The 14,380-nt window shown below is 34.8% G+C and overlaps 1 protein-coding gene across 4 annotated transcripts in view; it reads left to right on the top strand.

The window, feature by feature from the left end:
- The window catches only part of LOC122528817 (lachesin-like), a 97,602-nt gene that overhangs the window by 72,491 nt on the left and 10,731 nt on the right, over positions 1–14,380 (top strand). For all 4 annotated transcript variants that reach the window (XM_043654342.1, XM_043654340.1, XM_043654341.1 and 1 more), the window contains 2 exons: positions 9,636–9,755; positions 12,166–12,336. In XM_043654342.1, coding sequence (XP_043510277.1) covers positions 9,636–9,755; positions 12,166–12,336 — 291 coding nt within the window. The remainder of the gene's footprint in view (positions 1–9,635; positions 9,756–12,165; positions 12,337–14,380) is intronic.

Genomic DNA, 14,380 nt, shown 5'->3' with positions numbered 1-14,380 from the left:
CGTGTTGGGGAAAGTTTGGCAAGGTCGGTGGCATTAGCGAGATTCCTGATACCGGTGACGCGCCGACGCGTCAACGACTGCTATAACCGGAAGTTGATACTAAAAAGCGGACGGGTAGTTTGTACACAAGTTTCCGGGCGACTCGGCTCAACTTCTTCTATGAATCAGAAACTCGCGAGCGACGAGGAATTCCTCGTCAACCGGGGGGGAGAAGGGAGTGACGTTCAAGCTCAGCGAAGGGAATGGAATTCGACCGCTTTTCGAAACTTAAAATATGGATTTAATTGAAGTTCACTAGCTGCCGGCGGCGGCCGTGTGCGAGTCGATCGGAACTTACCGCCGATCAGTGGAATATTTGTCGCGACGAAACGTGATTCCGATGGCGGGTCGATCGGCGAAAGCTTATGCATATTTTAAAGTGCAAATGTTACTTCACAAGATACACACTTACCCCGTGGTAAAACTAAATCCTATACTATTGAAATTCAGGTATTACCGAATCGTATTCACAGTTAAAGCGACGAAATTGGAACTTCGACGAGTGAATATCGCAACGACACATTTAATTTTTACTTTCATCGAATCGAACGGTGATTCCTTTTTTTTATTTTACCATTTACCATTTTGGCCACTTTAGTTATTGCAGTGAGGCTCGGGGATTTTTGTGTATATTTTTGTGTGTTTTGGGTTTATACGATATATGAAACGTCTTTAATATTTATCTATCTTTAATAATATATCTTTAATATTTAGTTATTGCAGTGCTGGGGGATTTTTGTGTATATTTTTGTGTATTTTGGGTTTATACGATATATGAAATATCTTTAATATTTATCTGTCTTTAATAATATATATCTTTAATATTTATCTGTCTTTAATAATATATCTTAATCATAATAATATTATATTCAATAATATATCATATTTATCTAGACATTTAGGCTTTGTACCATCCTTCGTAATATAGGAGACAATTAATAAAAAAAAAAAAAGTGAAGGAAAATCGTAGTAATCAGAAACGTAGAGTGTCGTCGTTTTTATCGTCCATGCGCCAATCTGGAATTCGTCCACTCTTGTTTCCATAGATAAGAACTTCACGCGCGCACCTCCTACCAGGTAGTATTGGATTTCTGTCGCCTTTGCCCACGACCCTTTTTACACGTTCAACTGCAGTTTACGATTTCTGCTTTACATCCTTTTTACGCCACCCGCTTTTTACTCGGACTATCGTGATTTATGATCGCGTTATCGTCCGTATAACATCACGACCGATGAATTCCTTTCGTGGATGCCATCGTTTGGAGCATTCTTGCCGCGTGCGTGTATCAGTCCGAATGGGAACGCGTCATTCGATTAAAACCGGCAATCCCGTTTCTTCGCCGTACAAAGAGAAATTACGATCGTGTTGGAATTAATGATTTTAAAATTGCTAGCTGTCGCCTGATTCGAAACATTGATGTTATTGTATCATCCTAACAGCAACCATTTAGAGTTACCCGTCATGTAGATATTAATTAATATATTAATTCTATTGTACATGATTTAGTTTTGTAGATATTTTATTTATCGAAACACAGGCGAAATATATTCAGAATGGATTTGATTATCATTTTGTCAAATCACATGTATTCAAATATCTGTCAAATACCAAAATCTACGATCACCTGTAATATTTAAGAAAGATTGAATTTTATTCATAAAAAGAATTCAATCTGTGATTTTAGAAATTAACGATCTTTTTAACAACTTGAATCTTTTATTCACGATCGCTGCCGATTAATTCATAATTGCATCGCAGTAACGCAGTTAGTAATGACGACTCATACAATACATGCAAACTGATCAACATTATTGTTATTAACTGGCTACTTTAATTAATAATATTGTTACACAATATTCGGTATTGTTATTAACTGGCTACTTTAATTAATAATATTGTTACACAATATTCGGTACTAAAGTATTAAATAAATACTTTAATACTAATTCTAAATACTTTAAATACTAATTAAATACTTTAAATTTCTTTGATTTTATAATTTAATTATTTTAATTTTTCCAATATTATTAAATACTATTGAACGCTTAATTTTATTAAGTACTTAAAATTTTTCTAATTTTATAATTTGATTACTTTAATGTTTTCAATTTTATTAAATACTATTTTCAAAGAGGACGTTAGAGGACTTGAACATCTAGGCAATTGCAAAATTTCAAATTCTCCCCTCGACTTTGTTCACTTTTTTCGAGCGCAAGACGCTCAGATAGTCTACACTTCAGATCGAATAGCAATCGCGGGGATTCACTAGCCGCGCAAGTGACAGAAGATGTAGATACGGCGCATACAAAGAGACGTTTACGAGATTTGCGTTACTCCCGAGGATTATTTGCGTCAAAACGTAACGCGGATCGTTCTGGAAACTCGGGCTGGTTGCGCGGGCAGCAGTTTCACGGACGCCGGGTACTTACATGTTTAAACCGTCCATCAATATTGGACGAAGAAACGTCGCACCAATCGTCTATTCACGCCGGCTTGGTAGCGATACAGAGGAGAGCGAAGGTTATAGTATTACCAGGGAGATAGGAAGATCTGTCCTTTGGCCCAGAAAGCAGAGGGAATTCTGCTTTCTATGGGAGCCATCCCCGCAAAACCACAGCCTGCTCCCTTGGCCAGTCAACCCAGAAACCTATTACAGGATTTCCTAGCGTTTTGCCGCAGCACGGCAAGCGTATTTCGCTCCACGATATTCCCAGCTGGACATCTTTAAACGATTCGCTGTTTTAACACGTTCCACGCAGCGCTACGCCACCGGCCACGCTCGGATTCGTCCCTTGTCAACGATTTAAAGCAAATTTTGCATTTTACACGTCCCCTTCTAATTGGCAATATTACGAATTTATGCTGCATCGTTCTTTTTTTTTTATTTCTTCTTCAAATGGAATGGTTTCTTGCGAATGCGAGAAAAGGTATAGGTAAAGAGGTTCTGCATCGAGTCAACATTTCCGGCTTTTTTTTTTCAAAAGTATTCGAATACTAATTTTTTATAAATTAGGAGCGTTAAAACATTTTGACATTTTATTAGTATCATAGCAAGATTCAATTGTGATGATTATATTGAATTAAGTCTAAATCATCAACAATTCTTCTATTTCATGCTCCAGCCGAAGAAACACTTCCAACGAATTCTTACCCCAAAAGAATACAACAGAATTTCAAAGTTTATTATCAAAAGAAAGCTCAAGTAGTCGCTTCGATGACTACTCAATGTAAATAATTCTCATCTTAGGTTCTCACACAGGGAATTCAATTGAAAAAGCTGCAAAGAATCAATGATTCTTAATCGATCGAGACCGCGTGAATATTTAAACGATACACGATGCGTTGTGGTCAGTAAATATTTATCGAAACACTAACATGTTTATTCGTTACTTGCCAATTATTTAATATCTGCCAAAAGTGATCTTCCAGTTCCAAAGCAATGCCAGGGGAACTATGAATCAGTAGTTCTACCATCGACGTTCGTTCAAAGGGAGAAATCGATATTGGAAGTTGATCGAAGCAACGTGTAACGTCGAGAAGATTGGCAAGAACTCTTGATATTATGGCGTTAATGGTCATCATGAGGATCGGGAGGGAATCACATAAAGCGGCTTGACCAGCCGACCTGGAAACCTATTAGGGCGTCCCAATGTTTCGCCTTACAGGCTTACTTCATCGCCGCAATCGCATCAGGGGACACACCTTCGGCCGGGATCCTAAGCTATTAGCCGGGATTTCTCTTTCCTCCAATTTAAATGATTTATTTCGCGGCGAGCCGACCTATCTCCGGCCAAATACCATCCCTGGCCCTCTAACATTTTCAGAGAATGCCACCGCTGGCGATATTTCGCCCTGTCGTTGCTGGCCCCTTCTCTGCAATTATCTTTCTTCCTTCCTTCCTTCCTTCCTTCGATAAAGATCGAATTGCATTGGTTCAATTGACAGAGTTTCGTTTATACGCAGTTGATACTCGCGAAATTATTCCGGCATCTGCAGACCTCGCGAGAGTATTTGTATTATGCATTCTACAGGATCCTTTCTTTGTATGTATCGTACGCGAGATTTCATTGACGTTAAGTTTAAAAATACAAGTATACATAATTCTATTATCTATTATATCAATAAGCTTCAATGTTCGAAGAAGGAATCATCTTGCTATGTTTATTATCATCTTGTTATTCTTCTATATTTAAGTATATAATTGTTCTTATTATATTAAGACACTATGCTCTCATTTTATATATATATATATATAAATAATATTAAATTAAATTAAATAATATTGTTTAAATTGATATATATTTCTATACTTGCATGTGATTAATATAATATACGTAAAACTTCTATGATGATTTTTTTAATGCTCTCACGAATTATTTTAAATACCACTTAATATTAAGAAATAAGTATAATATATACTGATTTCTTATTTAGAAAAATATCAGTGAATAGTAAATGTTTCAGAAGATCTTGCAATCTTGATGAAAGATAGGAAAGATGGCGTAATAAAGTTGTAGGGTCGCTTAAAGTACAGAGTAAAGTGAAAGTAATCCAAATAATCCAGAATGGCTTACTATACATCCACACTGATTAAAGGTCCCCTGAGAGCAGAACTCCGTGAAAAATCATCGACAGAAACACGGCGTTGTCTCTCTTCAATTGTCATAAATAGCGAAAGCTCTCACAAAAATCGGACCTCCCACGGTGAAAAAATTTCTGGCGATGGAAATGAGATTCGGTCCGGTTGTACCGGGGGACAATTCGATCGTGGAAACGCGCGTTTATTGCCCCAGTGTACATCTTTATTCCCGTTTTTTTTTTTTTTCCCCTGTCATCGCCGCGCGTTTCGCCCCGGCCAATTACAGAATTGGATTACGCTCGGCTCATTAATCTAAACATCGAAGCGAAACGACGGCCCCGCAATCGAGGTAAATGAATACCCGAGCGAACAACGGGCCGCGTCGAGACATAAAGATTGATTTACATATCCCGCAAAATCCGCTGTTCGAAAAAAAAAAAAAAAATGTTTTAATTCCCGCCGCCTGTGTGTATTAAATAATTCTGTCGGCGCGAGGCGGGAAACTGCCCCCTGCCCCCCCCCCCTCCCCCCTTCGCGTTGGAAATTGCTCCGTATCGGCGATAGCTTTCATCGAGACGCGTTTATATCTCCCCGACTTGAATACTTTTCAGATATTTCTGAACGAGCTTCCTACCTGAATAGATACCTCTTGAATAAATGCCGACTTTCGAGTAGATTTTTGAAAAACGAAGCGTGCCGGTTAATCAATTACGAACGTGAAACGTCGTAAACTGAATGATTAAACGATTCGCGCATTTCACATGTTTTTACGGATGAAATCTAAATGGAAATTTGCTGTATGTAACGAATGTAATAAATGTTTGGGTGTTTTATATTGTTCGTGAAATTTTTCATAGATGCACAAAGCTCCGCAGTTTATTAATTAATCTACGTGAATATTCAAACGGAATATACACTAGGAAGATTAGAGTAATTGCTAGTGTATGTATATATTATTTTATGAATAATTGAGTTATTTTATTAACTAAACTATTTTATACTAAACTATTTTGTAGTATTACTAAAATATCGTTTGTCTTTCATAAGATTTCTCCATTATCTCTCGTATTATTTTACAGAGACTTAGATTCTTGAACTTTTCTCTTAACATCGAGCATAATGAAATATCTCGTCATCAAAAAAGCATAAACAGAGATTAGTCTATCTATTGGGAGATTAAAATTCCTCTGTTTAATCGCGAAAGCGAAACGATCGATTTCTCTCTGTAAATTTTAGTAGCTTTGGCATCGATTTGACACGCCGGGAATATCTGACGAACTAACTTCCAAATGCGTGAAAGAGATTAGAGTTAAGCACGTCTGGCCAAAAGTTCGCAGACGCGAGCTGCCAGAGTTTTATATCGTAACTTGTTAACAGAATTATAAAACGTGACATTCGAGCCTAGTTTAGTTATAGGGAAGAGATTCACGCAAGAACGTGATGAAATTGTTAAGATTATCCTCGTCAGGAGGAGATTGATCGAGTTAGAAAGCCAAGTTTGAAAAGGGCAAACTTGATTAAGATCAAAATTGAACTGCACTTGCGATGGCAACTCCAACGATGGCTACGCATATATCGACTACCTTACAAACTAAATCTTAACTTGGCGAAGTCCATGTCGTGCATAACACGAAAACAAATCTACAGTTTCTCGGGCACCCCTGAGACTTGTGCACTCGCCAAATGGAATAAAGTGAGAACCCTTTTGCTTCCCCGGTGAGAGGAAAATACATTTTCCTCGCTGGCAGCTCGTAGGATAATTTACCCTCTATCAATGCTAGGCTATAAATTTAGCAAAATCTTTTAAAATCAATTTTTATTCCATTTTAGTCCATTTTATCGTTTCTACTTGATTATTTATTCAGAACGCCTACTATATGGAATTATAATCCAATTTAGTTATAGGTATAAACTTACAACTATATACTTACAAGTATATACTTATACTATACTAGACTAGTGTATACTTGCTATATATGTAAGTATTACTCAGTACATACTTGCTATATATGTAAGTATTACTCAGTGTATACTTGCTATATACGTAAGTATTACTCAGTGTATACTTGCTATATATGTAAGTATTACTCAGTTTATACTTGCTATATATGTAAGTATTACTCAGTTTATACTTGCTATATACGTAAGTAATACTCAGTGTATACTTGCTATATATGTAAGTATTACTCAGTGTATACTTGCTATATACGTAAGTATTACTCAGTGTATACTTGCTATATATGTAAGTATTACTCAGTGTATACTTGCCATATATGTAAGTATTACTCAGTTTATACTTGCTATATACGTAAGTATTACTCAGTTTATACTTGCTATATATGTAAGTATTACTCAGTTTATACTTGCTATATATGTAAGTATTACTCAGTGTATACTTGCTATATATGTAAGTATATACTTACAGATATAAACTTATAAGTATATATTACAATAATCAGTTTATTGATAACTTTGGAGGGATTGAGAATTGTTTAAATTTAACGCAACGTAGAATCAATCGACAATAATTTCAGATTGTAAATAAATTTAATTTCGCCATTCACCTATCCAGCTACATTACATAAAGATCCACTTCTTCTTAAAACTTCATCACTTGGGAATCTGAAATCATCCCCCATACACCTGAGCAACGATGATTTTGTTATAAAAATAATTTCAATTTCACTGTTCATTTACTCCCATTGTATATATCCACTTCTTCTTGAAACTTTGCCAAATTCTCGCTCATAAATCTAAGATCCCCCATACGTCGAAACAACGATCATCGTGTTGTAAAAATGATATCACCGTTCATCTATTTTCCATTATATAAAAATCCATCATTCTAAACTTCAAATCCTAGCTCGCGAATCTCCGAAATCACCCGGAACGTGCAACAATATCGTCCGGTGGGGACCTTCTTACGTGGAAAATAGATAAGAAATCCGTTCGACCGACGAGAACAAGAACCTCGTAGACGTCGCTCGACCACTTCCGCCGACTTATCCCGTGTATATACATATATGTGTGTATACATATATATATGTAGATGAAGCAAGTGGCCCTTTGTGCCCAGTTTTTTCTCGAAATGCGCACAGGGGACAAACGCAACCGGAACCACCGGGTCAAAAGAACTTGTCGGCTGGCGTGGAGGATGGCTGTTACAACCTAAGCAGCTCACGGAAAGCTGCTTACGATATTCGGAACGAAAGACGCGGAACATCGCGAGTTTCGCTTCTCGTTGCTACTAAATGACAGGACCATGCTGTCAACCGTGCCGGCATTTTCATTATCATAAGTTACGCGGCCTCGTCGGCAGCGGCTAATGGTCGCCACAGAAGGACCGAACACCCCTGAAATACCGCGTAAGGCGATTGCAGCAGGGCGCAATACATCGGCTTCTGATCTCTCTCTCTCTCTCTCTCTCTCTTTCTCTTTCTGTGCGTTGCTTTTAACCAACCCCCGCCCTTTTGTCCCACGAATCTCTTCTTTCTCGCTTCAAGAGGCGAACTGCATGTCGTCGAGCAATTGTGCAAAGCAGAACGAATACTATCCGTTTCGCCAGCGGGAAATGACATGTTGTACCTACGAACGACACGGAAACTTCGTAACGAATGCTCGTTTAATTCCACGCGGAGTCGCGAGATTTCGTTTCGGTTGCAGAACGAACGAGTGGTTGTCGCAGATTGAAAAGTTCCGCTGAAGAAGCGGAGAATGGAATGGGTGGAATTTAAATTTTTTGGTCGAAGACAGAAGAAGATAAACAATTCGAGGCAATTTGTGTATCACAATGCACATGTATTTTACAATTACATCGCCTTTTTTCTGTATATGTCGAAATCCTCTTGTCACGTTGCGTTAGAAAGCAGTTCATATTTAGAAATTCGAGGAAGATAGTGAAACAGTGGTGAAACGTGTGTAAACGACGTGTAGGATAAAATATGCGGATTCTTCTTCTTGGAAACAGCTCCCGAGAGACTCATTACCGTTGTTTACCGTGATATAAGTTATCGAGAGAATTTAAGCACACTCCTCCATCACGGGAGCATCGAGCTTTTTCACTGAGTGTCCAACAAAACTAAACACACATTAGAAATTTAAAGGAAATTCGTTATTTAATTAATCAATTTTCTGTCTGACGAACTATGATTTTTAAGACATTAACTTCGGACAAATCTCTTGCTTTAAGAGCTCCGTTCTTATTATCGTTCCTAATTATTTTAGAGCGTGTCAATAGAGTGCATATAATGTTACATGAAATAAATTTTTTGAAAGAAACAACTCAGGATACTTTTTTTAACAAATTTTCAATAAAATGTTTAATTCAGTTCTACGTTCTTTGCTGCGTAAATTTCTTTAAAATTGACGGGAATTTCGTAAGTTAACTGACTGTTATTTGCCCAAAAATATATTAAAACTTTGAACCTGAAAATTGAATACAATTTATATACAGTCAGTCGCAGAGATATTCGTTTCTTTCAACGATTGATATCGTTTTACTAAATAAAATTCGTCTCATAATGATAAGAAATGTTGAAACAATCGAGCTTAATTAATTGATACAAATTTTGGATCTCGTACTGTAAAAATATATGAATCATTCAAATATCATTAACAATTGCAAGACGGTACGAATGCTTCTCTTGCATAAAACTCTGTACCTATTAATTGAATGCAATAATTCTTGAATTAAGAACTTGTTTCAATGTAAATTGAGAAACATTCAATTTCTTAATGTCATAAATAATAATTGTAACAATTACATACAATGTAATATTTCATTCTTAAATTTAAGTACAGTAGATTGTTTCACTCTCTGGTTTTTGTCACCGTGATGCTTCTCACATTCAGCGGTACACGCTGATCGAATTTACTTTACCTCAGAACGTGTCGGTGCGTTACGTTCCATTGATCCGTATCAGTGGCGGGTGACAAATCGCGGCATTCCCGATAATTATTACATATACGTATACTTTATGCCCGGCCATTGATTAATGGCGTCACGATAAATTGCAGTTCACCCGATGGTTCAAGTACCAAACCAGCTAGTCGGCGCGCCAACTGGAACCAACGTTACGCTGGTCTGCCTCGTCGAAGCCTCCCCGAAGGCCATTAATTATTGGACACGCGAATCAGGTAAGATTCAATTAACTGTTTCCACCGTCGTTTAATTTTACTATCCGCCGTTTCGAAAAATAATACCGACAGTTTTGACGAAATCGTTTCCAGAAGGGAACAACGTTCGATGATTAAAGTATTCATAAATTCTGTAATTTAATTTTCGAAAGTATCTACGTAGATTTTCTATGTCAGTGAAAAAACTATGAATTATTCGACTTGCGAATGCTCGCGTTTTTACATTCAATGTATAAATGTATAAATGCAGGAATATATAAATAAATGTTAACAATAAAATGTCAATTAGATCGTCATACATAGAATGATCGATTTCGCATTAATTTCATGTAAAATGTATACGTATAAATTTGTAAGAATTGATTGAACCAAACAATTTTGAACTTCATCTTTATTCTATAGTAACTAGTAGCTATATCTATAGTTGATCGTTTGTGCATTAAATAAATAAAATTTATGTTTCTATTAACTAAAGTAATGGTATCAATAATACCATTGCAAGCAAATATAAATCTTTCGAACGTCATGATATCTAAATATTAATAGTAAGAGTTTCTTTACTACTTTCGTTACCATTTTTACTTGTTGCTTTTAATATCATTTACGTAACATCATTTTATCTCTTTATTTGAGATTTATTCGTTGCTCTCGTCAGTTTATTATTTCTTTGTATCAAATACCATTTAACAAAAGTGACATGCATAATACATATATTGTAAACTTTCTTTTGCTCGTCATTGTATGAAGAACGGATATAAGATTTTATTTTTCGATCGGAGAACGTGAATCGATAGGTTTATTAAATTGCGCACGATAGAAACTGGATTTTCGTTGGCTGGCTGGGTAAAATAATAATTCGCCGAAGTGTGTTCGCTGGCGAGCCACGAAGATAAGTCACGTACAGAAATTTAAATGCGAAACGAAGTCGAAACATTGTACGGTTCGAAAATTTCTATTCGACGGGATTCTCCGTCGAAGGAGCGTTTTTTTCTTCGCTTCCTTATGGTGTAACGTATAGTCCTATGGAATAAAAGTTAACATAATTTGATGCGTTTACATGGAATTGTATTTTATTATAATTGTATTTTTTATAATTCTGTACAAATTATGTTAAAACTTTTTTAAAATTTTTTATAATTCTGTACAAATTGTTTTAAAACTTTCAAAGACCATAAGAAAGAAATGGCACGTTTAATTTTTCTCAATTGGTACTTTCTTGTCATTTGCAAATAATCTTTCTGTACTGAATCTTCTTAGTTCAAAGATTTATTATTCCTAAAATTATAATACAATTATAATATTATTCCTAATATAATTATATTATTCCTAAAATTATAATACAACCGACCAGAGTATGATTTTACACGAGAAATAAAAATCGAAATGAAAAGAATTTCTTCATTTTTCATTTCCTCCGAAACGAGTTCGAAGATTTCTCAAATACCATTTGAATTTTGAATTATTTCCAAAGAGATTATTGTATAAGTATAATAAATTTTGTAAGTGCAAGTAAGAATGTAAAAACACGTGCACTAATTGCAAGCCAGATACTTAACTAAATACAAATTCAAATTCTGTTTGGAAAACGAAACGTCAAATGGAAAATGTTATTCTACTTTTTATTTGTTCTTACACACATCCCTTTGATTATTTATTTCTATTCAGTTGGAATTAGCTAGAGAAATAAATTTAAATTTTTGATCTATTCTTACACGTGGAATTATTCCTCCAATAATTATACCACACACTTTCACTAACGCAATTCATTCGTTTCTGGCAAATATGAAATATAAAAATTTCATTTGCCAGAAACGCTAACTCTTGAAGAGTTCTTTGGAAATTTCAGAAGAAACATTTTCAAAAGAAAATTGCAACAATAAAAATATATTCGTACGTGTTTGGAGAAACTTATCCCCGTGAATTTCGTACGATACCCGCTAAGAATCACGCGACGACGAAAACGTTTGTGCTCGTGTATGGTTACAAAACTACTCTACTTTGTTAATTTTTTTTATTTAATATTATAATCATACTTTTACATAATAATAATTTTATTAATCGACTGTGAATTTTTATGAAAAATTTAAAAACATAGAAACAATATATGAAATTGTACAAAATATTCAAAATGGAATATTGCAATATTTGATAATTAATTAAAATTAAAATTTAAATTAAAATTGAAATTAAAATATTAAAATAGTTAATTAATGTAATTAATATCTAATGTAATATAATATAATATTTAGGTGAATCAAACCTCCAGCTAAGCTTGCAAAAATTGAATTTTCATAAAGATTCAAAGTCTCTTTCCAGTAATCGCACATGTATAATTATTCGCGAAATTGATTTCCAAACTTTGTCTCATGGTACGAATGATATCTAAGAAGGTAAATTTCTTGTTTCGCAGGCGAGATGATAATTAGCAACCACAAATACTCGATGTCGGAGTTGAAGACGTCCGTGTACAGTGTACAGATGCGGCTGGTGATCATGAATCTACAGAAGCAGGATCTCGGTGGTTACAAGTGCATCTCGAAGAACTCGATCGGCGACGCGGAGGGGAACATTCGACTTTACGGTGAGTTTTCACAGACGATACGTTTACGAAGAAGTCTCCCAGAGCTTTTCCTACTTCTTCTTCCATCACTGTTTGCTGAAGAATTTTTCTACGTCGCACTTAGAACACATTTTGGCGATTTGATAAACACGTTCGATTTCGTTGAAAGAAGCACTAATAGAAGAGCAATAAAATTCGCGAGGAATATAAAACTTTCAGAGGACGAACAGTTCTTAATAACGAAACGGTAAGATAAAACGAAGACAAATGTGTATTAAAATACGTACAATATCAGATGTTACAACTCCAGCTATATGATGCTTGTAATTTTTAACATTTTCTTGTTAGAGAAGCGAAATTACGTATACTGAAATTATAATTTTTCGTATTTATTTGAAATATTGCATGACTAGAATTTTCTGAATGGAAGTATTTCTCGAGCTCCTTGCTCTTTACATAATGGAATTGTAAAATACTTCTTAAAATTATTCGCTGTAAATATTGCAATAATTAAAAATATGAATGATCATAATTAAAGATATTAATAATAATTTAAAATACTTTAGATATTAAGAAGTTAAAGGTACTCGTTCTCTCTTCAGATCTACATATTAAATATTAATAATGAATTATAACGAATGATATAATTTAACAGATAGTTTAAACTGTACAGTTTTTAAACATATTTAGTGTAAATGTTCAGCGCAATTTTACGATTGTGAAATATTCCACTTTTACAACAAGAAAAAAAAAAAGAAGAATATTGCAAAGAAAAGAAAAATGCCCGGAGAGATAAATTATAACTTGAATGAAATTATAAATTATACAAGTTCGAGAATTTAGCGAAGCACGTACGAACCCATGAGTATTTACTATCGAGCAACATAAGAACCTTCCAGGTATACAATCTTCCACAACGTAAGAACCTTCTCCTTTCTTTCTCTGTTCCTCGAAACACCGAACCTTCACATACAGAGTGTTTGTCCTCTACGCCAGAACTCACGTATCCAGTAAAGTTTCGGGCTTGATGAAGCGAACACGTTCCATGTGGCGCTCTACGAGATAATTCTGCGTCGCGAGTATCTTTGCCATTCGTTGTTCTCTTCTCTTGCTTAATTTTTAATTGTTAAACATTCGTTTGTCGCGCGTGTTCAACGTAGAAAAATTCCCAAGAAGTCGAGTGTTCGCGGCCCGAAGACAAAATGCACGTTACTGTTTCGCATCCTTCTCTCTTTTCTTCCTTTAACACGTGGAGAATTCGTCTCGCGATATCGCGTAATCCAACGTTAATTGGATCGCATTACCGTCTGTCGCGTTACGCTCGTTTAATTAGAGAGAGAGAGTGATAAAAATTGGAGCGGCGTGAGGCAAGGTGGACGCAGAACGTAAGGTGAAATTATATTTTTATCTAATTCGCCTATAATCCGCTGTGTTATTTCGCACGAAATAGACAAACAACAGCAATCAATAAAGAAATCCAGAAATAAAGAGATTGCGAACCAAGTTTTTATAATTAGCGAAGTACGATTGAAGAAGCCTCCGATTAGAAATCGTTCGTACAGAGAATTCATAATTTTATAAAATGGTATTACATTTAACAGAAGCAAGTACAAAAGATACTAACTCTCGTACGTGTATCAAGCAGCGAAATAGCTGATTTTCGTGGAAATTCATACTTTCAAGAATGTGAACAGGAAAATCGTTTTGTGTAAGCAAATATTATACTTCGTTAATTATATGTTACAAAGTGTATTATTAATATACAATATTAATAATATATTATTGTTGTGTAATAATATAATATAACAATAATATATTAATATTGAATAGTATATTATTATAATATTATAATATATATAATGTAATAATATAATATTATATTATTAATATGTAAAGTATATAATTACATATTACAAAATATATGAGATCTTATTTATTACATATTATCGATAGAAAATCGATAGAAGACACTTTCGTCTACATAACAAAATATAACACCAATACAATAATTGTATGTTACAAAGTGTATTAGTAATATACAATATTAATAATATATTATTGTTGT

Source organism: Frieseomelitta varia, unplaced genomic scaffold (assembly GCF_011392965.1).
Source record: "Frieseomelitta varia isolate USP_RPSP 00005682 unplaced genomic scaffold, Fvar_1.2 scaffold_262, whole genome shotgun sequence".
NCBI lineage: Eukaryota > Metazoa > Arthropoda > Insecta > Hymenoptera > Apidae > Frieseomelitta > Frieseomelitta varia.
The sequence above is the reverse complement of the archived record's forward strand: the minus strand, read 5'-3'. Positions and strand labels throughout refer to the sequence as shown.